We start from the raw sequence: 26,849 nt of genomic DNA, 5'->3' as shown, positions 1-26,849 counted from the left end.
CTTTCAGCTTAAGTGCACTGTTTGGAAGGGTGTTATTACTGCACAAGAATAATAACTTTAACAAAAATGAAATAAAACATACATTTGAGAAAACATAATGCTTTATTTTTAGTCACAAAAAAACCCAAACTTTGCTATGAGTTTTCAGGTTGTAGGCCTATGTTAGAGGATATTCAATATTCAGTATTTATAAATATTTCTCAAAAATAGCAAATGCTGTTGGGCACTCAAATGCCAATTATCTGTGTAACAAGGTATAAATGTTTTATTAATCTAAGATTTTTTATTTTTTTTTACAGTTGATATATGTGTATAAAGAGAGAATAATTCAAGTACAGTACAAAATGAGAATGCAATGCAAAAAAAAAAGGTCCTCTGTCATAATGATGCTAAGAGCCACAGTTTCACATTCAGTGGACGCCTCTGTAAAACACGGCTTAGTGTTCATAGGAGTAGTTCTGCCACATACTGACATGTAATCCTACAATCAGTGTGTGTGTGTGTGTGTGTGTGTTTTGGCATTTACAAGTTAAAGTATATATTACCAGCACAACATTTTACCTTGGTATAACAAAAGCAGACAAATCGGTCCCTTTCGTATCACATCATTCTTACACTTGAGCTGTCCAGTCCACTTTCTCTCAAAGTTTTTTTTTTTTTTTTTTTCCAGTTTTGCCGATCTCAGTAAGAAATCACGCAGTTCATTTCGTCGGCCAGTTCCTCCTCAAAGCGAGAAATCGACTGGCTGGCCCCGCGAGCTATGAGGTCAGAGGCCGCGCTCTCCATGTCGTCCAGACTCATGTGACAGGCTTCGGCGATCTCCCGCTTGGCGAAGCTCACAAACTTGGGGTCCCTGGCGTAGACGCCGAGACCCTCGGAGATCAGGATCTGACGTTAGCGAGGAAGAGAGGAACAAAGCAGAGGAACGACGACGTAAAACAGGGATTACGTTCTCAGCCGCTCATTCTCCGTAACACGCAAACATAAAGCTGCATCTCTACGTGATTATCATTATGTCCAATGCACAGAACAGTTTATCAGCTCAGAGTCACTCAGCCAAATTGACTATACGGTAACTACATTTCTTTTATTAATATGTAAACGGTTCAAATAGACTTCAATTTACAGCACATTTAGAAGAAAGAGGAAGTATCACACATGAGTAAGAATTTGTCTCAGTGGTGCACCGATATATAAGCTTCAAACTGAGGATAGTGTGATATTTTTGTATTAATATGTAGAGTATTTACAGCACATATCGGAGCATGCTTATGATGTTGTATTAAAGGACAGTCACAGTTGTTCTAGTCAGTCAGATGCAGGTCAGATGTTTCTTGCTGTAATCATTCCTCCTGTACAAACTGGATATTAAGAGACGCCTTTCCAACGTGCATTTTTAGAATATAATTTCCTCTTGTTACTATTGTTTGAAGGTAGACTTGAAAACGTGTGAACCTATCTGTTATTACAGCTGATAATAAGCAGATATAGTTGGAAAAATATTGGTTTAAGTTTAAAAAAAAACACAAAATTAAACTAGTAGGCTGAAAGTAATTCAAAATAGAATATGTTTCTAAGTTCTACATGCTGCATTATTACTCACCGACTCGACCAGACTGTCTGCACTGCCTCTGTCTACGAAGCCCTGGTTGACAGGTGGCATCCTCATGCTGGTGAAGGTCCTGGTCTGACCGGGGTACCAGCCAGGTGCCCTGCTTCCTGCAGGGAGGCTGGCAGAGCCGTCGCTCCACAGCGGCTGGCTGGTGCCGGTGGCTTCGTCCACCAGGATCATAGGGGTGTAGATGAGCTTGCCTCTGCGCCCCGGCGGGGCGAGTATTCCTTGGAGAGGAGCGCCGCCAGTCGCTGTCGCGTTCATCCAGGAGGTCGATGACATGGAGGTCACGCTGCCGGGCCGGGAGTCCAGGCTGTGCTGGGTCTGAGACGAGGGAGCAGGAGCAGGGGGGGAGACCGGCGAATCGAGATGAGACGCACTCCGCGGTACGAACGCTAACATTTTGAGGGTGTGTGTGTGTGCCGTTGCTTTACCTGTAGATGGGATCTGGATGGGGATGCTCTCCCATGGAACGTCCCTGGGATGGGGAGGTCGTCCATACTGCTCTGTGGCCTCAGACACTGTAAGTTAAAGGACGGCTTCCGACCTGAAAGAATAAGCGGGAAAGTGACAGGAAACTGTGACGCATGACTAGAATATCATAACCCTGTGTGGAAGGTTTTAGTATCAGCTTCGCATCTTATAAGGGCAAAAATCAGCTGTTGCTGTTGACTCCCTCTTGTGGAAAATTTGGTGAAAGACAAATAATGGCACCATATACGTCTTAAAATATGTGAAGGGCGTGTTCAAGCTAAATCAGGGTGTGTAGTTGCTCTTAAAGGCCCTCATCACTTTAGTTGATGCTCTGCTTTAGTGGTGCAAATCTGCCAGTAATCAAACTACCACGAACACATGAAAGGCTGGGGCGAAGCTGCCCCGCTTCACCTGGTTGGTTAAGCTTTAGTAGTGAAAGTCTGTGACTACAAAACCAGTGCATATATCACTTGTGATCATTCCAGTGCATATATAGCTACCAGCCGAAATAAGCAGCAAAGGGATGGTTTTAGTTTATTAAAAATAGATCAAAGAAAATATAAGCCATTATTGGAAAAGCAGTGCGATACATACAACCGCGTTAAAAAAAACATCATAACACTTTGAAAAATACCCGTCACAATTCTCTAGTCAAATGTGACGCCATCTTGTTTTATTTGAACAGCAATCAAAGTACCAAAGAGATTCAATTTACTATAATGTAAGACAGAAAACATAAGCAAATCCTCATATTTGAGAATTTGGAACCATAAAACGTTAAACAATTAATTGATTCTAATAAAGACGAAAAAATAAAATGTATTTTGTTCACCTTGCGGTATGAGAGGAAGCAGTCGTCTCCTGACAAACTGCGTGCCGTTCTCGCTTCCATTGTAGCTATTCGCAGTGTAACCACTGAAAGTGCTGCCGTTTCCGTTGCCGTTCATTATGCTGCCGTTACCATTGGCGCTAATGATGCTGCCGGTGTCGTTGTCACCTGCGTATCCGTTCCCATTATATCCGATTGTGGCATACGGAGTGGGGCTTGCAGCGACGCTCTCTCCATTCATGTTGGTGCCATTATAACCGCTGCCGTCGTAGCCGGTGGTCTCATGAGGATCATATGGCATCTCCCCAACGCTGCCGGCGCTTTCCAGGCTCTGGCCATTGTAGCCCGTCTCAGTTGGTAGAGAATAGACAGCTTCTGGGTACACGTACCTATAGGATCCAAGAGTTTTAGAGTTATTTAATATTCTTAAAAGAACAGTTTTACATTTTGGTAAATATACATATTTAATTGTCTTTTTGAGGGTATCAATCTTCTCATCTAACTCCCGGCAATCAAGCCAATAAGTGTATTCAAACTATTCCCTTATTTATTCATTTATTACATACATGTTGTATCTCTCTCCTCACTCTTCATAGCTTGTTTCTTACCCGTCTACTGGTGCTCGACTTGCAGCGTCCCCCTCGGTGCAATAAACCTGCTCATCTACTACGGCTGTCGCCGCCACAACCGGTTCTTCGACTACAAGCGGTTCTTCGACGACGAGCGGTTCTTCGACTACAAGCGGTTCTTCGACGACGAGCGGTTTTTCGACGACGAGCGGTTCTTCGACGACGACCGGCGTTATCTCTGGGGGAGGAGGAGGCAACTCACTGATGGGGTCCTCCCTGAACAGGAGAGGAAAAAAAACTCATTATAACTTTTTAAAACGAGAATACAGGCCCAATGTGTGGATTTGTATAAAATGAGAGGAACACACCTGATGGGCAGAGGTTCAGACCTCACAGGCTGCTCTGTTACAACGCTGACTCCTGCCAGCTCTGATCCTGGTTTCTGGTGCTCCTGCAGGCCCATCACCTGCTCTGTGACCACGACCTCCTCGGCTCTCTTGGTCTCATTTTCCATGAGCACGGTTATCTGCTGCACCAGCTTGTTTATAGGCGGCAGCGGAGTGCTGGCGTGCGTCGTGGTCAAGAAGGTTCCCGGCGGGACGTCGAATAAATCATCGCCGGTCATCTCTCCATCCGCGGCCTCCTCGTCTTCGAGATCACAGGCCATCGCCAGACGCATCTCTGGGGCCAGGTCCTGCAGCGTTCGCAGTCCTAGCTGAGAACACACAAATACAAAGTTTGGATGTTTGATCTTATTTTCTCCTGCACAAAAAAAAAGTTTCTGCAGAGTTTGACATAAGAAGGCTGTTTTCAAAAACATCTGCTGAGGGAGGAACGTTTATCTGTGCTTAAATGAAGACGTGTATATATATATATATATATATATACGAGCATGATTTTGTGACATCGCAACTTATTTGGATGATCCAGTATGCAACTGACACATAGGACATACTGTAGGTAAATCCCTCTGAGTCCCACACACTGGTCTTTTAAAGTCACCTGCAGAGAAGCCGCCCTGTCCTTCCTTTTGGATTTCCTCTCCCTCTCCTTTCTCTTGCGGTACTTTTTAAAATAGTCCTGAATCAGGAAGCTGGCGTAAAACTTCCCACAAGTCACCTCGTCCCCTGAGAAGGAATTAAAAAAAAAAAAGGAAGTTAGTGGTGGAAATGTGCAGGGCCAAGTGGAAGGCATGCATCATGTGTTTGAAAACATATTTCATATGAAGGCATGTTACTGATACGAGTCCCTAAAGGCGAAAGTTGAATTTAGTACTTTGTCTTCCTAGCAGGCAGCTATGTGAATTCTGGTTGTACCTCTAGGGGGAGGAATGACTTCATCAATGAGCTTGGGCTTGGTGCGCTTCCAGAGCTTCTTAATGATCACCTTCAGCTCTTCATTCTGCTTGTCGATGGGGCCTGAGGGCGACAACAGCAACAAATCCTTTAAGTGAAACAGCACTGAGGTAGACTCACACTGGGGTACAATGAGCCCGCATGAGCTTCCGTCTGAATGAGATCAAACCTTCAGTCTTGATCTTGAGTGATGTTCGCACCAGAGCAAACAGAGTGGCACTGAAGGTGACTGTCCCGTCAGAGTGCAGTGGGACGTTCATAGCAACCAGTCTCTGCGAGGACAGAAGAAGCACAAGGAGGGAGATCTATCTATCTGCTCATGTTCCTCGCATCAAGTCATCGAGTCAACTTACCTTGCAAGCAACACGATGAGGACACAGCTTTCCGAAACCAAGAGGGGGTTGAATCCTACGCAGCAGAGTGACGACGTCGATGTGTTTTATACGACCGCTGTAGGAGACAGAAAACCATACATTTACCGACAGGCGAGAATATTCTGGGACATGCAGGAGAGCGGAGGGGTGAAGAGGAAGGAGTCTTACGTGGCCTCTGGATCGTAGTCGGACCAAATTCTCTTGAACTCATCCAGGTGGTGAGTACCGAGCACAGTCCAGTCTCGGGTCAGGTACTCAAAGTTGTCCATGATGACGGCGATGAACAAGTTGATAATCTTGATGGAGAGAAGGACAGGAACATAACAGCTGCTGTCACCAACGTGTCACTCATAAAACAAGATCTGATAACTGATTTAATCATTAAAAAGTACCATCAAAGGACCCTGTATTTAAAATAATGGCTAGATGATGACTACAATTTAACCTTAAAAATACAGCTGTGGTTATAATACTGTCAAATGAAATTCATGGACCTAATGTGCTTTAAGGTAAATTAATATGAGTAGCTAAAAGTAGACCCAAGTGTGTGATCGTTTGCCATTAAATGTATTCTCGAAGTGGTCCTTCATAATGACGTGTCAGTCCATCGGTTCTGTGAGCAGCACACAAGGGGTCCAGGTCTATTTGAGGGAGCCAAAAGAAGGGTCCCAGCGGGGCTCTGCTAAAGGTCGCAGACCACACACAGACTGAGGGACGTCAGCTGTCCACACGGGAGGAAACCACAGGAGGAATGAGAGACACACATGAAGAGACGGACGTGAACCTGGACGCTGTGGTTGTAAATCGGACTTCTAGGAAACAAGGAAAGTGCTCAGACTCACTTTGAAACTTCATTTAGGGGTGATCTATTGGCAGAAATTGAATGTAATAATCATAACTATGACTTTTTTAAAGTGTATAATCACTGGAAAATAAGAATCGCTGTGATTGTGTTACGTCAGAACGAGCCGTTTATATCTACAAATGGAGCAGATCCTCTTTACAGAGTCGGCCATGTTTCTCCGTAGTTCTCCTACGCGCTTGTAGTTGTAAATTTCAGTTGGTTGCAATCTGCAACATCGCCGCTAGATGCCACCAAATCCTGCACACTGCACCTTTAAAGGTCCTCTGCACCGTATAGAACTACACTTCATTATTAGATGGCACCGATGATGACTTTAAGCAGGTAACCCGTTCATCTATTTCCACTTCAGATCTGCAACAGCTGAATAAGAGGTTAAGCTTCCACTTTCATGAGCTAGACTTCAGATTGGGTCTTTGTTCTGCTCTCGCACGTTCTCCAGGTTTAAAGTCACCTTACTTCAACCTGTTTAAATGTCTAAAAATAGCGTCACAAGGTCACGGAAATGCTACCAAAAATATTTGTGCTTTTTTTAAATCAGGGTTTTTGGCTCTGCTGTCTGGATTAACAAAATCCACTGAAGAGTGAGTTCTCTACGGAGTTGGGAATTGGAGGAGGCAGGGTTTGCTTTTTTTTTTTTTTTTAAAACTGCTGCTGCTCAGTTGTTGTAATACTATCCTCTCTACTTTCATCTGACTGTGATCCCACTTGACCTGCTGAAGCCTGCAAAGCACAAGTCTGAATTAATTATACCTGAATTTAATTTGGAGTCAGGAGGCTGTTTTTTTTTTACGTGACACTAAAGGAGGGGAAGTGTTTTCCTACCAATGATCTAAGAATTCAGTGATTAAAGAGAGCAGATCCTTAATCCTCCTCACCAGGTAAGCACAGAGCATGAAGAAGCTGATGAAGTAGATGTAGGACAAGTTGCTACCGCAGCTGAACTCTTCACCAGGCTCAGTGTCGGATTCTGGGTCGCAGCGTCTACCGGGCAGAGCCGCCAGCATAATCTCCTGCCACTGCTCTCCGGTGGCACACCTTCAAGGACAGGTGCAGACATTTTTCATTTGACCTTTACTTATACGCCAAGATCTTTTAAACCGTGTTGAAATACTGCAAGGTTTAAGCTGCTGAACTAACGGATCACCTGAAGAGCACCAGAACGGCCATGAAGAAAGTCTGGAAGTTGCAGTTTCTGTTGATATGCGTGTTCTCGTCGATGGCCACTTTCCCAAATGTCTGAAAGGAAAAGACTTGATAAGAAACAAAACAGTTGAACCAATATGACTAAATAAAACTTTGGCCTTTCATGGTTTTGGCGGCATCTTTAACGTTATTTAGTAACGTTCATTTTAGTCCTGGATCACTTCGATAAGAGAGACTAACCTGCATGCCAATCACAGCGTAGATGAAAAAGATCATGGCGATGAGCAGACCGACGTAAGGCAGGGCCTGAGCACAACGAAGTCAAGAGTATGAATACAAAAACAATAAAGAAAAAGACTTTATAAGCGTCCTGACAAAACAGAGTTATCAATCTTTTGTGTTTTGTGAATTGCTCGCCGACCTGGAGCGACTTGACAAAAGTCCAGAGGAGCGTTCGAATGCCCTCTCCTTTGCTGAGCAGTTTCACCAATCTCAAAACTCGGAATAAACGGAAGAATGTGATGGACACCTTTCCGCTCTCTCCTTTACCAGGACCCTAGACCAAAACAAAAACAGCTAAATATCTATCTATATATATATATATATATATATATATATATATATATATATATATATATATAGATATGTTACAGTGCTCAAAGCATATAGTATCTTGAAGTATAAATCCAAAATGAAAGAGTTGCAGTGGTTGTGCTCAGCTCTTACCTCACCATGGCCGCCTCCTCCCTGAAACAGGAAACCGGTAGAGATGTCATGAGAGAGGACAGAGAATACAATCAGGACCGGACACGAGTGGTTCAATCTTTCAAGTAAACTTCAATTTCAATGAATGATTGTTTGGATTTTCCATAGTGAATGAATTCTGTTCTTGTAATGTTGTTGTTTTTCACAATACCAGGAATACAATTCTGGTGAAGGGTTAAGGTATATACTGTACATACAGAGGAACAGATTTTAGATTTTTTTTTTGTGGGTTGTGGGAAAATAAAAAAAAGTCAAATTTCAATAAAAATACTCGAATTTCATTCTGGCAACTGGATTGTCCTGTGGTTTTATTACAAGTATCAGATTAACTTTATATGGTACACAGAGGACTTTTTACTCTTAAGTTATTAAAGTTGTTAAATATTATGTATTTTGGAAATTTGAGTATTGAATAATTGTTGTTGCTAAAGTTAATGTTGTAGCTTGATTCAGTTTTGAGAAGATCCTTAACTTCTAAAGTTGTTTTGTCTTTTTTTTGACTGAGACAAGAAGTTATCAAATGGATCTTTTCAAATTGAGTTATGTATTTTGTAATTTAAATTTTTCGTCAAACTCATTACTCATAACTTTTACAGAGACAAAACAGAAACGAGCTATCAGCTCTTATCAAGCATTTAATAGAAGTTGCACCTGTGATACTAGAAAGATTTGTCTGACTTTGTGTAAAGTTTTGATTTCTCCGATTAAATAGAAGAAACATTGTGACATACATGAGCTGTATAAATGTGTGTTTTTTTAACTTACGCTCAACTCAGAGACGGCGATATCCAACACGCTCCCCACGACGATCAAAGCGTCAAAGGAATTCCACGGGTCGATGAAATAGTGCTGCAGAGGACAGAATTAAAGAAAGAGCGTGAAAGACGAACGCGGACGGCGCTGACCGCTGAACGTTGCTCTCGGGAGGAGGAAGAGTGAAACCTCACGTGAGCCCGCAGAGCCAGTAGCTTGATGATCATCTCTATCGTGAAAACCACAGTGAAGATCATGTTGAGGATGTCCATGACGGAGGTGAACAGTTTAGACTGCTCGTAATGCTGCGAAGAGAAGCGGAGCGTCACACCACAGCACTGAAACAAGCTGACGTCTCCGTATTTCACGAAAAAGACCCAAGTGATACCTGAATAGCCAGAGTGAGGGTGTTTCCCAGAATCAGCACAAACATGACGTATTCAAACTGGCTGGAGTTGATAATTCTCCAGAATTTCAGCTGTGACGGGTTTTTCGGGATGTAAATCTTTATCGGTTGGGCTTTCAGAGCGTAGTACACACACTGGCGCTGGACAGGAGGAAGACGAAGAGAGACACAGACGTGATTCACTTTGTAAATCGAAACAATATCGCACGTAAAGAGTCACTCAATTGAGTTTTTTTTTTACTTGATTTTTGTTGAGTTCACAGTTTTTGAATTCAGCCTCTCCTTGCTCTCGGAATGTGATGATGACAAAACCCACGAAGATGTTCATCATGAAGAAGGCGATGATGATGATGTAGATGATGAAAAAGATGGAGATTTCTACTCGGTAGTTGTAAATGGGCCCTCGGTTGATGGCGTTGGCGTCCACGGAGCGATAAAGGAGCCTTTAAGCGAAACGCAGTGAGGAAAGGAAACGCTTAAAAGGGTAAAGAAGGTGATATTCATTTATTTATTATTGTCAAAAATACAATTAAAAGACAAAAACAAACAATCAAAACAAGTTTTGCCTATGTAGCTAAAACCTTGATGTATAAAAATGTAAATTTAAATGCAATAAACCACATTTTGTATTCAATATTCCCATTTTCGAAGCAACTGTCCAGCTCTTCTATGGAATTATTGAGACATTCAAACAAATCAGACCAACACACTTTTTTTTTTTTTTTTCATGGGATTTGTTGACAATAAAACAAATAATAATCCTTTGCGTTACAAAACATGTAAAGTAACTACTCACTGTGGCCAGCCTTCAAATGTAGACACGGTGAATAGAGCCAGCATGCCCATCAGCACATTGTCAAAGTTGAAATCACTGTTTTCCCAAATCCTCTCTTTCACCATGGGGTGGTTCATATCCCCGTCTTTGTAGACCACGAACGTCCCCCTGAAAATCAAACAAACGCACATATTTAACGCCGGCGTCGGCATGCTAAGAGACTGTGTGCCTGCGGCGCTTCGTGTTGTGCAGACCAGAGGTTTTCAAAGAAGAAGAAAAGAGTATTGACCTGCACTCCACAGGAGTGTGTTTGGCTTCATCTGTGCAGCTGTAGAATCTGCCCTGTATCATTAAAACACAGGCAGGTTAAAACACTCACTTCCCTCTTAAATTAGTGAGTTAGAGAAAAATACTCATTAGGTGCATCTGTACAGTCTAGTGCAGTCCGATCACAACGCTCAGTTTTTGGTTACATTGTTATTAATGAGGTCATAGTTACTTGGTGTTTCTTGATTTTTTTGTTTATAGACATGATGAGGGGGCAGAATATTAGAAAGATTAAAGATGTCTATATGAAGATTGAAATCCTGATGAAACACTGACGGATCAGATTTGTGCCACATAGAAAATAAAGATCTTGAGTTTAAATCCACACGACCAGACCGGAGAAGGGCGCCCGCCAGCGTGGGAGGAGATAAAAACAGTATTTTACAGTGATCCGTACGAGCGAGGGGAACCTGCCTGACAGAAAGGTAAGAGAGGGAAATGTCAGAAATGAAGATCTTCACATTAAAAAAATATGGTGATTTAGTCGGAGAGATTGTGACAGGACCAACGACGACGACAGAGCCTCCAGTCTGCTTCTCCCTTTTATTCTCACTCACATATGACAAACACAGCCCAGTGTAACACCGCCGCTAACCTCAATGCTACAACACATCATTCATGTAGCGCCTTTAGACTTTGAAGACTGTCCAGGTGTACCTAGCAAAGCGTCCAGAGAGCGTCGTGAGTGAACGCGTACCTTGAAGAGCTGCACTCCAATGCAGGCAAACATGAACTGAAGCAGTGTTGTGACAATTAAGATGTTGCCGATGGTGCGGATCGCCACGAACACACACTGCACCACATTCTGTTGAACGGCAAAGGACAGGTGTTAGGCACACGGACCTTAATACAAACTGAATACACATATGATATAATATATATATATATATATATATGTACATATGTAAGAAAGAAAGTGCTGTTCACCTTCAGTCCCTTGGCTCTGTTAATGGCGCGAAGAGGCCTGAGCACTCGGAGCACTCGGAGAATCTTGACCACAGAGATCGCACTTGAACTGAGAGCGACAACGCGAAAAAGAGTCAATAAAACAGAAACGTAGGACAAAAAACAATAAGGGCAGATTGGACTGGGAAATACTGAGTGCTACCCTCAGATCACAACACGTTAAAGAGCCGTCAGCTACACATGCATTCAACCGTGCGCAGTTTGTGTCAAGACGGATTTCTACTCACTGTAAAAAGAAAGACGCGAGCGACACGCCGACAACCAGCAGGTCGAGGAGGTTGAAGGCGTTCCTACAGAAGGAGCCGGAGTGCAGAAAAGCGCCGTAGACCGTCATCTAAGACACGAGCGACAGGGAACGAAGAAAGAAAGCGTGTTGTAGAAATCACCATTATCTAATCGATCAATTTAAACCACTGCAGCCGCTACCTTCAGGACGATCTCCACTGTGAACACCGAAGTGAAAACATAATCTGCATAACCGAGCACCTGAGGATGAGAGAAGATAGAATTAGCCATCGGTCGTCTTCACTGTGAATAGTGAGCAGACGGACATGGTCTGCCGGGCGTGGTCACTCTTACTATGTTCCTGAATGAGTGGGATTTGATCGGGTCCTCGGCGGCCAGGGAAATACTGCTGAGGATGATGAAGATGAGGATGAAGTTGGTGAAGTAGGGGTGATGGATGAGGTTGTGGCAGGCCACTCGCAAACTGACAATGGGAGGGAAATTACAAAGAAAAGCGGATTCTTTTTTTTAATCAATGTCTTGGTGTTGAAGCATATTAAATCCGTGTCGAGTTAAAGAGCAGAATCAGGTTCATTTTGGAGCACAGATGATCTCAAATTACCAGTTTTTCTTTCCGAGAATGAAGAAGGAGCTCCCGTCGGGGATTGGGACGATCTTCTCTTTGGGCCCCGAGAACTCAGGCTTTAATGGAGCAACTCCTACAAATGAAATACGGAGAAAACCAGAAATGTATTAGAGACAGGGTAACGTTTTTAATCCTCAAGTCTGCTGTCAAACTCACCCTCCAGTCCCTCGATGGCCCTCAGCTCCTCATTTTCCTGCCAGTCGTCCTCTTCGTTCTACACACAGGAGAACAATAAATCAGCTGTTTGGCAATGTGTTTTTGTCCAATATGGTGCAGGAAAAAGATTTATAAAAAGATCTACCCCTGCATCTTCATCCTCCTTCTCATCATCCTCATCCCATTCTTCTTCCTCTTCCTTTTTCTCCCTAAAAAACGAGGAATTTGTATTTTTTTTTGTATGTGCTTAATGTCGACGTCAGCGTAAGCGCAGCAGGAAATAGAAGGATCACTCATCGCCATCATCCTTTCTTATGTCCAACTTACTCGACTTTGGTCTTCCCGCCGCCTCCTGCCAAGTTGTCCACGGCGATAGCCAAGAAGACGTTGAGCAGGATGTCTGACCACAAAGTTAAGGAGTCCACTTTTGCTCCGTTCGGAATGAAAGACCGATCACTTAACGCTCAGAAATGGGACAGAGAGTGCACAGGCAGCCGAGAAAGGATACAGTTACCGCAGACAAAGAGGATGACGAAGTAAATGCACACCACCATGTTGGGGAAGATCGGCCCCCCGTAGGCCATAATGCCGTCGTACATCACGGCGTTCCAGTCCTCTCCTGTGAGGATCTGGAAAAAAGACAGTAGACACACAGAGTGAGCGGCCTGTAATTGACTCCTTAATACAGGAGTACAGGGGTTTCTATTTAAATATGTTGATGTTTTAGGGGCTTTTATTGCTGGATAGTTGTGTATTCTTACATTTAAGTTGTATAAACTACCTGTGTTCTTATGTTTGTGCCTATAGTTTGTCTTTAAATGTGAAAAATTCTTTGAGTTTACGTGTAATGATTGTACATTGCTTGTTGTCGGTCACCTGAAAACAAGTGAGCAGGGCCTGAGGGAAGGAGTCGAAGGTACTTCTCTTCATCTGAGTCTCGTCAAAGTTGAATTTGCCTCCGAATAACTGCATGCCCAGCAAGGCGAAGATGATGAGGAAGAGGAAGAGCAGGAGCAGGAGGGAGCAGATAGCTTTCATGGAGTTGAGCAGTGAGTTGACGAGGTCGGACAAAGCAGCCCAGTGCCTGGAAGTAAGGAAAGAGAGCACAAGATGCACATCAGGAAACGAAAACAATTTTTTTTCCACTGGTTTGTTCCTCATGCAGGCGACTGAAACGCTCCAGACGTTTTCACTACTGGACTCTGGCTCCAGTTACCGAGTCATCTTGAATATCCTGAGCAGCCGGATGCAGCGCAGCACAGAGATGCCGATGGGCGGTATGAATTCAAACTCCACGAGCAGCGTCTCCAGGATGCCGCCGCACACCACGAAGCAATCGAAGCGGTTGAACAGCGCCATGAAATAGATCTGCAGGCCAAAGGCGTACATCTTCATCAGCATCTCCAGGGTGAACAGCAGCAGCAGGATCTTGTTGGCTCGCTCTGAGGGGACAAACGGAGAAGAAGACGCTTTTTTTTTTAGCAGCGTCGAAGCAGGTTTAAATAAATGGAGGAGCGGATTCTTACCTTGCATTTCCGTGAGCCACTTTGGCTGTCCGTAATGCTCGGAGGCACTGGCCACTGTGTTGAGAAACACCAGCAGAAGCACCAGCCAGTAGAAGTTGGAGGTCTTGACGGCCACGCGGCAGTTCTTCCTGAACGTATGATTCAGCTGGCACAATTGGTCACTTAAAAAAAAAAAGAAAAAAAAGGGAAATAGCATTTTGAATGAGGTGCGCACATTGACGAGGGTGTATTAAAATGCATACGGAGTGCTTTGGAATTTTCGCATCTCACCAGAAGCTATTCGCCATCATCTTTGCCCTGAGGAAAGAAGTGAATTGAAATGAATTGACTTCTAAATGCCAGTGGTGAATCAAAACAATGTGTTTTCCCTCTTGTTGTCTTACATGAGAGACGCACAGAAGCCACTGTCATCATCCAGGTATGCTATATCATCATCTGAGTCTGACTCCGCTAAACACAGAGATAAATATCGGGCTGTCAGAGACAATCACGTTTAAACCAAAGTGATAACAAACGACGACGGCTGACCTACCTCCACCATCCTCGCTGTGTTTGTACCAGCCGAACTTCTTCATCATCTTTTTCTTTGCGATCGCAGCGCCTTTGAAGTCAAACAGAGGCGGTTTATGCGTGAACATGAGGCTACGTGTAGATCTTTTGGTTTATCTTCATGGATGTGCTTCAAACTAACGTTTGTTTCCTTCTTCATCCACGTCCTCGGCCTCTATGAGCCAGTCCATGTAGCCTATCATGTCCTCCTCCATCTGCTTGCTCTCCTGCGCCTTCTGCAGCTCGCCGCGCGCTACGGCCTTTTCTCTTTCCTTGGAGAACTCTCTGTGCACAGACACAAAACTCAGAAACTCAGAAAAAAAAAAGTCTTGAAGACAAATATAAGGGATTCATTTTGTTTCTCACAAAACACGACAAATGCACAGAAGGCTCCATGCTGCAGCAACCTACCCGCTCAACACACCCAATACGAGATTGATGATGAAAAAGGATCCAAAGATGACCAGAGAAACAAAGTAAACCCACGGAATCTCAAAGCCAATGGCGTCATTCATCTGCACAGAAGGGGGGCAGAGACACAACGTACAGGTGAGTATTTTCAATTAGGACAAACAGAAGTACGTAAGTGTGGAGGATCCGGGAGCGTGTGAGTACCCAGTAGAGAACATCTGTCCAACCCTCCATAGTGATGCACTGGAAAACTGTCAGCATGGCGAAGAACACGTTGTCAAAGTTGGTGATGCCGCCGTTTGGGCCCTCCCACTTGCCCCGGCACTCGGTCCCGTTCGTGACGCAAAAACGCCCGCTCCCGGCAAACGCACAGGGCGACGGATCGTCTTCCACCATGAGACCTGGAGCAGAACAACAGCATTGAGCCAACGCGTCCGTGAAACACGGACAACCGTAGGAAAAGTCAGTTTTAGGTCAGAGAGCACCGGACCTGTGCTGCTGGAGTAGCACGTCTTGTGCATCCGGCCGATAAACAGCTCCAGGCCGATGATGGCATAGATGATGATGACGAACATGACCAACATACCGATGTGCAGAAGGGGGACCATGGCTTTCATGATGGAGTTCAACACAATCTGTAAACCTGGCAAGGCAGACGCACACACATGTGGGATGAAGCACAGAAACAAACACAATTCAAACAAACTGCGGTAAATGATAAAACCCACTTGGCACTCCAGATACGAGCCGAAGCGGTCGCAACACCCTGAACGCCCTGAGAGCTTTGACGTCCAGGCCTCCGGGTTTCCCTGCAGCGTGATGGGCCTCTCCCGGCTTGTGATCCGTCATGCCCTCCGCTATCACGCTGAACAACCTGCACGGACACACATGAGAGCGGTTGGGGCTTCGCTTCACTTATAAGCGATGGGGACATTTTTTTTGCAGACGCGAAATCGTGACCGGATGAAGCACCACAATACCCGACGATGACGATGACGAAATCAAGCAAGTTCCATCCGCTGCGTATGTAGGCGCTGGGGTGCATGACTAAGCCGTAGGCAAGGATCTTAGTGAAGGTCTCGATGGTGAAGATGACGAGGAAGACGTACTCGACTTGTTCCTGAGAGGGAGAGAAAAGGAAAGGTATAGATGTTTGGCAAAATTTGAATGACTTTTTTTTTCTTTTTATAAGTCAGCCAGTGGGTTCTGGAAGGAATAAATACGGAAAAGAAAATGTCAAGTGACTGTCACAGTGAAATAAAGACATTTAGAAAGGGATTTCTCTCCGTCACATACAGCAGTAAGTGGCATTAACTGACTTTTTCACGCGGCGTCTTTCTTTAAAACCGTGTGTGTGTGTGTTATCATTAAAGGCTGACAGCGGTGGCTTCCTGACCTCCTGACCTCCTGACCTACTGCCTAACGCACGCTCACGCCTGTCTCTGGATCTCTTCTCTGTAACCTTCAGCTTAATGCCTCTAATCACCGCTCCCAACTCTCACTACAGGCTTTAACGGCAGGCTGACACAATAATCCACACATAATGTGGTTTCATGAAAAACATGTGGAATTCACCACAAAAAAAACAACCCCAGTAACATTCACCAAAACTGCAAAAAATGATGATTTTAAGTGATGAAACTGTAAGTCACTGGGGGGTGGGGGGGGGGGGGGTGCATGTTAAACTGTCAGCTTACCTTCTTTGTGCAATCCAATAAAGGGATCTGCTAACATCTATCCTGCTGCAAGTGAGTGTGTCCCTGCTACCCCTTTTATTAAAATTGCCTAGAATTAAATTCAAAACGTCACTTTCACCCTCTGCAAACGAGGGAAGGATCACTACCAACAATGAATTAACAGCAATGTGACTGTTTCTTTTGTTATTATATAAAGTTGTGTGTGTGTGTGTGGGTCACAATGGCTCACATGTCGAATATGCCAAAGAAAAACAGGTTGTTTGACTGCTGTGTAATTTGTAATGTATAGGGTTTGGGGGAGGAATGATCAGATAGGGAGGGACAAAAGAGGGAGATTAAGCAGATGGTTGGTGTTTAAGTCAGTCATGATCCCTGACAGGGTCACCTTGACGAAGTCACACCGCAACTTTTTCCCCCTCTAACAGCCTCCAACGGGACACTGTCACGTTCTCGCTACATGTTGCTAAGATACCAAATGAAACCGCTGCAAGGAGTCGTGCTCACATCTGTCAGTGTTCTCAAATACCTCAGACAACGTGAGAGAGAGAGAGAGAAATGATCTCAGCAGAAGCACACGAGATGTTCTTAGTGAGAGTCAGGACCATGAGAACGGCGTTAAAGACGCTCAGATAGTTCACCTTCGCGGGTTCATTCAATCCCCTTAAAGGGATCAAGTTACCGATCCTAAACTTTTTATACTTTCAGTTTCCAAGGAGCACTGAGCGGTCTGATGGAGAGCGCTCTGTACGATCAAAGGGCTCCAGCATCTGTTTGATTTATGTGATGTTCTCCGTGTCGGGCCCTCACTCGGGATCTCTCTTCACACACACACACACACACACACACACACACACACACACACACACACACACACACACACACACACACACACACACACACACACGTCCTCTTTCTGTTTGATCCATTTGACTGTGCATCGCTATAGCATAGTATGCGCGGTATGTTTGGGTGCATCAATCGGACAATTAAGGGTATGAATGGAATGCACTAAGACTAGAAATATACTTTCTTTGTCGGAAGGACATTCACTGTGGACTTTTATTTTGAAGTTTATGAGTTGGAGGTGCAGCAAGCTGGCAATTTATGTGTCTACTTCTCACTGGATAACTGACAAAGACACAGCCTTCTTGTAGAGTTTACAGGCCGTTTTCTGAAACACTTGTGCCAGAACACGTTGGTGATTTTTTCACCTTTTCCTTACTATGTTACACTGTGGTGATTTGAATCTTCTGTTTGAGCCTTTACCCGCTCACTATGAACTTTCAAAAAAAAGACTTAAAGAAATCTCTCCACTGGGAACTCACCAGTTGGTGATTGGTAGCGTTGGAGTCGTCGTCGGGGTACGGCTTGGTGACCCCCATGGCCACGCAGTTGGCAAAGATGGCAAGCAGGATGAAAATATCAAAAGGCTTGAGGAGTGCAGTTAAGGACACAACAGGGCTGGCGAATGTATATTTCCAGGGAAATGCACACAGCGGCATAATAGAACTTCAGGAACACGTTGTACATTTGCATCATATGCAGGAGCGTGAACAACTCAGAGAAGGATATTTCCACTCTACTAGGGCCAGCGCTGCCATGCGGATGGGGTTGCTGAGGGTGAGGCAGCAGAGGGCTCGGGGGGCCCTGAGGGCGGACTTGTTCGCCTGCATTGCCTTCTTGGCCCCCCCGCCTCTTTTCCTGGCCGAGCCAGTGGACCCCAGGGTGTCTGTTTTTCCTCCCTCCCCCCCGGGGGGGGCATCTGTCAAAAAAAACAAAAAACGGAGCAGACAAAATAATCAGTAACTTTGTTTTTCTGTTTTCCACATGATCAATGATTATGCTGTGAGTTGTTTTACTCTGAGCAATAACTCTGGTTAAACACAGACAGTACTTCGCTAATAGAGAAGTAAGTCTAATGGTGGATAATTTTATTGTCCGTCAATCAAAGTCCAGTTATTGTTGGTGTGCAACTCTGAGATCTGTCTCACGCCATGCGGTGATATCAGTCCAGTGCATTATCCAACACAATTAATGAAGGACTTCATGCTGGCTGTAGCAACAGACAGGTATTCCGTCCTGAAAGGCCTCATACTGCAGGACCAGGTGTGACCTACTTCTTCAGTGGAAGTAGCATGGCACTTAGCCCAGCACTATCCCCTATAGCTGGCCCGTGATCACCTGCTGACGAGGCCCTGCACAAAGCATAAGCCTGCAGGTACATTTATTATCTGTCCCGTGAAACAACTACAGAGGAGCCACAAACATGAGCAGATAAGAACTTTAACAAACGTGCTCGGTGTGGAAGTATCGAATGTGATGCCTGTTGTCTAATTATTGTTAAAAGGTATGCATGCTTTGATTTAAACCGTAGGAAACATGCATTACTATCAGGACTCCTCACTTATACTGTATATGTGGAAGTATTACTTCAGAAAAACAATATATTAATCTTCCACCGACGGCCCCTGCATGTGATTTCTGGTCAGCATAATAGCTTTAAAGTATACTTTTTTTTTTTGCATAACTCTGAAGGCATAAAGCGCACATTCTTACGACTCTCTGTGCAAACAAACGCTCGGAAGGTATTGCGGGGAGCACCTACCTTTCTTTGCCTCCATGTCCGCAGTTTAACACCGCGAGATCACTTCAGAAAGCCCACCATCAACTCCTCAGGGGATCTGCGATGCGTGCTGGATCACAGATATGAATTTGGGCCCCAACAGAGAGAACTTTCTAGGGGTACAAAAAAAAAGAAGAAGAAGAGAGAACCATCTGCCGCCTGTCATTTCATATCCGCGCGCAGCACGCCGTTGCAGCCGCGAGGCTACAGGCCATCCTGCTCACCGCCTCGCTTGTAGCCTGGAAATCCGATTAAAGTTCCGAGTTCTGCTTATTTCTTACGCGTGCAAATAAAAAAATAATTAAAAAAAAAAACGCAATTACTTTTATCCACGCAGGCACATGACGGTGAGGGAATATTAAAAGAAACGCGTCCCCATAGCCGCGGTGGTCAGCCCGGCAGGATTAAACTAGTTGAGCCGTTTAAAAGGATGACAGTGGAAATCTTTCCGGGAGAAGGTGGAGGTAGACTCGGGAGATACTCTGTGGCTCCACGGGGGCTTTGTTGCAAAGTTGTAGTTAAACAGAACAAGGGGAATATTTTTTTTTTTTTTAAAGTATCGTCAGGATATAAATATTAGGTTGGGCTCACTATTGCAAGTTAAAACGGTGCATTTCAGGACCTTGGACAGAAGCAGCCGGTGGGTGCAGTACCAGCTGAGAGGCGACAGGGGGCGTTCATTCACAGGAAATAGAGCGACGCGGATGTTTAGTGACATAGTTTGTAATGTCACCGGTTAATATCTCACATCACTGCATCATTTTAGGCTTTCTGAAGCTACGGCCACGTGAAAGAATAACACAACTATTAAAGAACATTTGATGCCTTTATTGTTTTCTTTTTTTTTTTTTTTTATCTGCTTTTGCAAGATGAATAAATTAAGACGATACATAAAATAAACATTCTTTCTATACACGGTTTGACTGTAGAACACACAGGATCACAGTGCAGCATCTCAGTCCTGTGGCAGATGCTACAATTTTAGGAAAACAGAGAGATGGACTTTAAAAAGTGCTTGGTTGCCTGATGGATAATGCAGTGATCAAAGTGTGTGTATAAGCGTTTCAAGCCATCATTTTTAGGGAATTCGTCCATATTTTTCCCGCTTTGTGCTCATCCTTCTAGTGGTTAAGATAATAAATACTGACCAAAGCTGCCGGGTTAAGAGAAAGTGCAAACAAAGAGTGGCATTAGATTTTGTTGAGCCGAGCCACATCTTGAGCACACACACTATTTAAACACACACACACACACACACACACACACACACACACACACACTGTTCTTTGCATTGATTGTCACAGCTGACACTTCATTGAAGACTTCAGACTCGCTGCTCCCAGAATACTTCTCTCCAAGATAAAACCCTCACCGACGTCTCATTCGTCTTACTACTCTAAAGTTCTGCCTCGCAGCCATTAAAAATCTAAATCTGCAAAATCTTTGGAAGCCTAAAAGGAATAGTTTATTGTTTCGGGGAAATACACTTATTTGCTTTCTTGCTAAGAATTACGTGAAAAGATAGATTCTAACTCAAGACTGCAAGTCGCTGCACGCGGCCAAGAAACAATCGGCAGATAACCGCGCATTAAAAATAACAAATATTTAGTTGTTACCTTTGGACAAAGCCTGTCTAGCTGTTTAAACAGTCTTTATTCTAAGAGAAGCGGCTGCTGGCTCCAGCAGAGAGTGGTCAAATAATCATAATTCACAAACTATTCCTTGAATATACAGCTGTCGCCTAAAATAATCAAATTGATTTATATACACATTTCAGAATTGCATATTTAACCCATCACAGTGAAGAGTACAGAACATGTTGCATGATATGCTGGAGTTGCAAGCATGAGGTTTGTCACCAACATTCAACTCATAAATAAACAAATACACAAAATAAATAAACAGTATTTTGCCCCTGAGGTATAAGTGCATAGTGCAGCTACTCCTGACACCACTGCAGAGACCGGTATCTCCACATCCTGGTCCTCCTGGTACCTGCTGTAATGTCTCGGTGTCCTCCCTACTCTCTGGTTTGTCTCGCGGTGTCCACAGCTGGTCTCAGTCCTGGTGGCTCTACTGAAGCTGCCCTTTGGGCCCCTGATGCTGCTGTTGCTGCTGCTGCTGCTGCTGCTGCTGCTGACCTCCATCCTTTGGAGGTAACTGACCGGGGTCATCTGCAAATGGGATAGCTGAAGAAAACAAGAAGGACATTTCAAAATATAGATATTTTCTCAGGTTTCTGCGGCGGTAACCTGTTCATCCATGGCATTAATATAATTAATACAACCTTTTTCATGCTACATAACTTCATAATCTGCCTCATCCACTTATATACCAGTGACTTTCACAGAAAAAGCCTTTTTTCATGGAAGATATTTTGATGTTTATGTCATAGTGGAAAAAGCACCGGCGTGAATAATAAAGTTATTTAATTATTTAGCTCTTTTAGTTTCAGGGTATTTCTATCTGTTTAAAGAGGCCTGTTTCTTAATATAAAAATATTGATTACAGCCGCTTAAAATATCATTTGCAAAACTCAATCAAGCTTCCCTTACGGTTCTGAAACTGCTGCGCTGTATATCTGGTTAGGAGGATCCCAAAACCCTCGATGAGAGCGAGCAGAATCCCCCCCATCATGGCAGAGCCCATCATAGTTAACGGCCCACCTGGAGAAAAACACAGAATTGATTGAATCACACTTAATTAGATGGGGTCAGGTCACTGCGGTACATGTGCCTCCTCTTACTGCGAGCTGCCAGGATGGCCCCAGTGAGTGCTCCACTAGTTATAGAGTTCCAAGGATCCTCTTTCCCTCTGAAGCGAACTAACCCACAGTCGATGGTGGAGAAGAGCCCTCCCCAAACAGCGAAGCTACCTGAAAACCACCACACACAAAAACACGTCTGGTTTAATTTCTGGCGACAAAAAACAAACTCTTTTATACACAGGGAGTGATCATATTTAAGCATGTGCCATACGCATATTAAGACTCCAAGAGCTACAGTAAAGGAAGCAATTCATGGTTAGAAAAGAAGACGTCCTCACCTCCGATCTGAGGAGCTCTTATTCTCACTGCATTAGCGCTTCCTCTCAGTCTGTGTCCGACCCCCTGAAACATGAGAGCGCTGTTGAATGCTGCCTTTAAAAAAAACAACCCTGATTGGAGTCGGGGCATATATTACTAATTATTATTATGATGATGTGGTGAACTCACTGCAGGGGCATTACGAAAGCCCTTGATCGCCTGGAACACTCCTCCCCCAATGGCACCCATGGTGAAAGCCCCTCCACAGTCATCCACTATTCTCCAGGGACTGCAGTAAGAAGAACATGTTAAGACAGGATGAAGTACGTAATGTCATCGAATAAACATGGGCTTTGAAACGTAATGTGTGCGTTTTCAGCACTACAAACGCCACGCGTGTAACCACATACACTCGCCATTCAAAATAGTGGTTGGTACAATGTGCTACTGCAATGATTTTGTCTCTTATTTGAGCAGCTGTATTCAGATGTATCACAACCTTTTGTGGCACCATCATACTGATGCTGAAACAGTTAGCTGGTTAGTAGAACAGAAAAATAATCTACAACAATCTAAACAATTGATCACTTGCTTAGATCGGTTTTCAGCAAAAATATAAAATGGGTATTCTTTAGTATTTTCTGACATTTTATAGATTTATATAGAAAGAATGGGAACATAAAACTATAAAAAATAGTTGTTAATTGCAGTCCTACACTGGGAGTTAAATCTATATTATTGTACAACTGTAGCCTAATATGCACACAATCATTTAAATACAATTAATTTATATATATATATATATATATATATATATATATATTTATGTTTTTACTCTATCTGCTTATTTCTGTCCTTTTGCTGCAGCAACAGCTTCCACTCTGGATATTATCTTATCTTATCTTATCTTATATGATATTATATTATTATAAGTACAATTTGTTTGAACATTCACAGCCAGGTATTCTGGCTCAAGACCCGTGCACATGCAAGTGATATTCACCTACCAGCCACATACCTTCAGCTGTCACTCATAAAAAACACGTTAATGTAAGAGAGGTTGCAGAAGCTCGGCCCAGTTTGCTGAGTGTCCCTGAACACACCTGAACACCGCTTTATCTCTTTATAGCCCTGAGCCTCCGCTAAGCTAGCCGGGCTAACGCGCGCACACTCTCCGTTCACTCTCACAACAACTCGGACAATGACAATATTAATAAAAAAAACATAAGCCGTGTCAGAGGTCAACACTTTTGAATATTCAACGAAAAAAAGGAAATGCTCATATAAACTAATCTCACCAAGGTTCACGCGCATATTCCTCCATGTTTGTTGTCGTCAAGAGAGCGGTGCCACGTCATCATTGTGCGCGCCGTGTGCTGTTGTGGGAAGTCGTGTTTCCTCGAAGATCAGAGAGGCGATTGTCTTAAAAGAGGTATAAATCAATTTTAATTCATTAAGTTCTGTTTGTAAGTGAAGGTTTTAGTGCTGGTGTAGTTTTGGGGGTATTTATGCGCACACGTGTGCGCGTTTCTTTGATATGTAATCATCCAGTTGCTCCCACTGGAGTCTCCGAGCGTGGGGGGTGCACTTCTTTTATGGAAATAAATATGTTATCGCGCTTAAAGAGGTTTATTTTAAAATGCAGAATGTCTCTTTTATCTTTTATAGTGTACCGTGTCCGAACCCGAGCAGCTACAAGTAGCAACAGTAGCTAACGTGTCACCGGGAGCCACAGTGGTTAATGACCTCCTGTTGAAATGACTGAGATCTTCTCGTTCCTTTTTATCTCAGGATAACTTTCAGGAGAGATGATGCTGTCTTTGTGGCATCTGTGTGTTGTTTTGTTACAGTTGTTGTTGTAACAATCGTTTTTAAATGAGGTGGCCCATGTGGGGCATGAAGTACACACACGTCAGAATAGCATTCATTTACCATGTCAGGCTTTAATACCTAGCATACAGTTTCTTACACTCTTGTGTTTACATTTGTAATTTAAAAGTAATGGCACCTACCAATCACAGCACCAAGAATGTCACTTTACAAATGTAAAATAAAGCTTCCATACTTTATTCTTAAAGTCCTTAAATTGTACGTCCAAAAGTATAATAATAATTCACATTAACAAAAAATAAAAATGCCACCCCCTGGACACGCTCCTGACTGTAGAAGTACTTTGTAGTAAAGTACACATTTATATTTATGTGTTGCAAAATCCACACCACCAATCTGGTCATTTTATTTATTTTTTTCGATAAATTCAATAATTGTTTGTAAATGTCTAAAAGGCCCAATCATTTCTCATCTTATTGCTTGGTTTCCCTAACCAACAGTCTAAATACATTCAATTTACTGCCACGCAAGCCAAAGATGCCGACAAAAAAACGATACATATATTTATAATTTTCAGTTAGATTCAAGATTCACTCTATTGTTCCACCGTTGTATTGTGCATACATAAAAGTCAGGTAAGCTAAGACGGCTACAGGGAACACGACGTGTATTTAAGATCATAATAAAACGGTGCGTAGCTGGAAAATAGTCAATCAACATCATGATCGACAACTTATCGATTTCAGTGGAAGTATAATTCTTTTGAACGGAGGCCATTATCTGTGCGTCCCTGCTTCCAGCTGCTGAAGTTTGTGGAAGATGGTTTGCCTTCTTGTTTTATCATCATCATCATCATCGTCATCATCGTCATCATCATCTTGATCTGTTGCAGGATGCCTCTACCCGCAGCACTGCTGGCCCGCTTGGCCAAGAGAGGGATTGTTAAACCGTCAGACCAAGGTAGTAATAAACATTTAACAAGGAAAAAAACCCTGAGTTCACAGCATTCAGACATTTTAAAATAATTTTTATGTAACAACTTTTCTCCTCCAATTCATCCAGAGGCAGATGAGGAGATTATTGCCGAAGATTACGACGACAACAACGTGGATTATGAAGCTACGAGAGTGGAGAGTCTTCCCCCAAACTGGTATAAAGTGTTTGACACTGCCTGGTACGTGTTTACTTCTGCAATATACCTAACAGACAACAAGGTCTCTGTGTGTGTGTGTGTGTGTGTGTGTGTGTGTGTGTGTGTGTGTGTGTGTGTGTGTGTGTGTGTGTGGTCAGTAAGTCTAGATGATCTTGTGAAGTTTTGGTGTAGATGTACATACAACGTTTTGTATATTAGTAATAATAAAAAATGCTGGAATTGGATACAAATGACCCACAATAAACATTTAATAATGAGCTGAGTTTTAAAACATATTTTATTATTCTGTAATACGTACATTTTAGATTAGCCACTCCGCTACTTTATGTGTGTTTATGGTTTAGCGTTGTGTTGAAGAAATACATTAAGTCATACTGCTTTATAGTATGTTTATTTTTGGTGATTATACTACTACTTGACTACACAGAGTTACAGTGTATTTTTGTATCATCACATCACATACATTCAATTAATCAATTTCCTCGGAATATTATTTAACCTTAATTATGTCGCTCCACAGTGGTCTTCCTTATTACTGGAATGTGGAGACAGATTTGGTGGCCTGGCTGTCCCCAAATGACCCGACTGCGGTGGTAACAAAACCTGCCAAGAAGATTAGAGGTATGGCATGTTAGAGCCTCTGTAACGCAACACTGTGACGACTCGGCACATTTTGACCATCAGCGCTGCAATCGTATCACTGTGGAAATCTGTTTGCGTGTTCGACTAACAAATCATTGCAGGTCTGACCGTCGTTTGTCAAATAATCAGAGACTGCGTGTTCGCGTTTGTGTGACCGTTGTCTTTATTTTTTTTGTTTGCGTCGTTCAGCCGAGGGAGGAGACGAAAGAATCGAGAGGCCGTTTGAGAAGTTAGAAAGAGAGCGGGAGCGGGAGAGAGAAAAAGAGCGGGAAAGGGAACGGGAGAGAGAGCGAGAGAGGGACGAAGGGAGGGAACGAGAGAGAAGGAAGCCGAGGAGGGAGGAGCCGGCACCGTACAGCAAGAACAAAAGAGGTGATGTTTACATCTGCATCATACATACACAACACATACACATATTAATGATGCTCTTTTACATGAATGGATACATATTTATTTTCCTTACAGGGAGAAAAGATGATGAGATGGACCCCATGGATCCCAGTGCTTATTCTGATGCCCCGAGGTACAGTATGAAGTCATGATGGGACAAGCTCTGGATCCTACAATTCCCACAATGCAACTTTTTTATTAGATCTTCCCAGAACAGCCACATAAGACGCACAGTCTGAGTACTAAACATGTCCAGTAAACTGATTCTGATGTGTGCCCCTTTTTAAATGCAGAGTGTGTTAAAGCATTGCGTCGTTATGTTTACAGGGGCACGTGGTCGACTGGCCTGCCCAAGCGCAACGAAGCGAAGACGGGCGCGGACACCACGGCGGCGGGGCCCCTGTTCCAGCAGCGGCCCTACCCCAGTCCGGGGGCCGTGCTTCGGGCTAACGCTGCGAACCAAATACCCAAGGAGTAAGCCGGGCTCCCAGGAAGCGACGAAGACACCGTCGTACAGTTCGTCTTCCCTTTTCGCCGCTACAGACTGACACCTCTGAAGATTTCTTTTCTGTCTGAAACGTGTGTAAATGTCAGAAATTGAGCGCTGAGCTTCTACACCACCAGTGCTTTCATTCTCTTATCGAACATGTAGAAATGTTGTAAATACTTTTTTATATGACCTAAAGATTGACCGTGTTGTTGTTGTTGTTACTAAAGGCCATTAGTGGACTTTATTTGCTAATAAACTTAAAGATTACTGTGA

The 26,849-nt window shown here is 43.5% G+C and overlaps 3 protein-coding genes across 4 annotated transcripts; 1 reads left to right on the top strand and 2 right to left on the bottom strand.

Moving 5' to 3' along the window:
- Positions 1-83: 83 nt before the first annotated feature.
- On the bottom strand, positions 84-21,089 carry LOC137889034 (voltage-dependent L-type calcium channel subunit alpha-1D-like). The gene is given in 49 exon segments (XM_068732610.1): positions 84-888; positions 1,604-1,936; positions 2,047-2,159; positions 2,919-3,304; positions 3,524-3,760; positions 3,853-4,199; positions 4,487-4,611; positions 4,801-4,917; positions 4,920-4,992; positions 4,995-5,111; positions 5,193-5,289; positions 5,382-5,509; positions 6,954-7,113; positions 7,223-7,314; positions 7,462-7,527; positions 7,643-7,777; positions 7,948-7,968; positions 8,752-8,835; positions 8,934-9,044; positions 9,128-9,286; positions 9,387-9,588; positions 9,942-10,088; positions 10,210-10,262; positions 10,945-11,052; positions 11,175-11,262; positions 11,441-11,547; positions 11,640-11,699; positions 11,793-11,922; positions 12,061-12,157; positions 12,241-12,298; positions 12,386-12,449; positions 12,568-12,640; positions 12,749-12,869; positions 13,117-13,324; positions 13,457-13,682; positions 13,767-13,927; positions 14,037-14,063; positions 14,150-14,216; positions 14,299-14,367; positions 14,458-14,600; positions 14,727-14,830; positions 14,931-15,127; positions 15,217-15,369; positions 15,455-15,535; positions 15,699-15,846; positions 17,749-17,856; positions 17,998-18,185; positions 19,029-19,159; positions 21,042-21,089. Coding segments are annotated over 48 exon segments (6,312 nt in total). The 5' UTR covers positions 19,045-19,159; positions 21,042-21,089; the 3' UTR covers positions 84-681.
- LOC137889033 (mitochondrial import inner membrane translocase subunit Tim17-B-like) lies at positions 19,203-23,474 on the bottom strand. Of its 2 annotated transcripts, none has more exons than XM_068732607.1 (6): positions 23,370-23,474; positions 22,261-22,360; positions 22,092-22,155; positions 21,793-21,921; positions 21,602-21,712; positions 19,203-21,235 (listed from the first exon to the last, which is right to left on the bottom strand). In XM_068732607.1, the coding sequence occupies exons 1-6, from the start codon at positions 23,393-23,395 to the stop codon at positions 21,120-21,122; spliced, it is 546 nt and encodes a 181-aa protein (XP_068588708.1). In that variant the 5' UTR covers positions 23,396-23,474; the 3' UTR covers positions 19,203-21,119. The 2 variants fall into 2 exon arrangements, with proteins under 2 accessions (XP_068588708.1, XP_068588709.1); XM_068732608.1 differs by lacking the exon at positions 23,370-23,474 and adding an exon at positions 23,079-23,165.
- pqbp1 (polyglutamine binding protein 1) lies at positions 23,427-26,849 on the top strand. The gene is made up of 7 exons (XM_068732606.1): positions 23,427-23,503; positions 24,794-24,861; positions 24,964-25,075; positions 25,575-25,675; positions 25,886-26,068; positions 26,162-26,219; positions 26,414-26,849. The coding sequence occupies exons 2-7, from the start codon at positions 24,795-24,797 to the stop codon at positions 26,562-26,564; spliced, it is 672 nt and encodes a 223-aa protein (XP_068588707.1). The 5' UTR covers positions 23,427-23,503; position 24,794; the 3' UTR covers positions 26,565-26,849.

The sequence above is a fragment of the Cebidichthys violaceus genome, unplaced genomic scaffold (genome assembly GCF_023349555.1).
Source record: "Cebidichthys violaceus isolate CVI_PGR_0920_01 unplaced genomic scaffold, fCebVio1.0.p SCAF_6, whole genome shotgun sequence".
Lineage (NCBI taxonomy): Eukaryota > Metazoa > Chordata > Actinopteri > Perciformes > Stichaeidae > Cebidichthys > Cebidichthys violaceus.
The sequence above is the reverse complement of the archived record's forward strand: the minus strand, read 5'-3'. Positions and strand labels throughout refer to the sequence as shown.

Coding starts and splice junctions, on each gene's coding strand:
- LOC137889033 (XM_068732607.1), bottom strand. CDS start 23,395: ATGGAGGAATATGCGCGTGAACCTTG. Junction 22,361..23,369: donor GAATATGCGCGTGAACCTTG/GTGAGATTAGTT, acceptor TTCTTACTGCAG/TCCCTGGAGAATAGTGGATG. Junction 21,713..21,792: donor GGCCATCCTGGCAGCTCGCA/GTAAGAGGAGGC, acceptor GTTTTTCTCCAG/GTGGGCCGTTAACTATGATG.
- pqbp1 (XM_068732606.1), top strand. CDS start 24,795: ATGCCTCTACCCGCAGCACTGCTGGCCCGCTTGGCCAAGAGAGGGATT. Junction 24,862..24,963: donor TGTTAAACCGTCAGACCAAG/GTAGTAATAAAC, acceptor CAATTCATCCAG/AGGCAGATGAGGAGATTATT. Junction 25,676..25,885: donor ACCTGCCAAGAAGATTAGAG/GTATGGCATGTT, acceptor TGCGTCGTTCAG/CCGAGGGAGGAGACGAAAGA.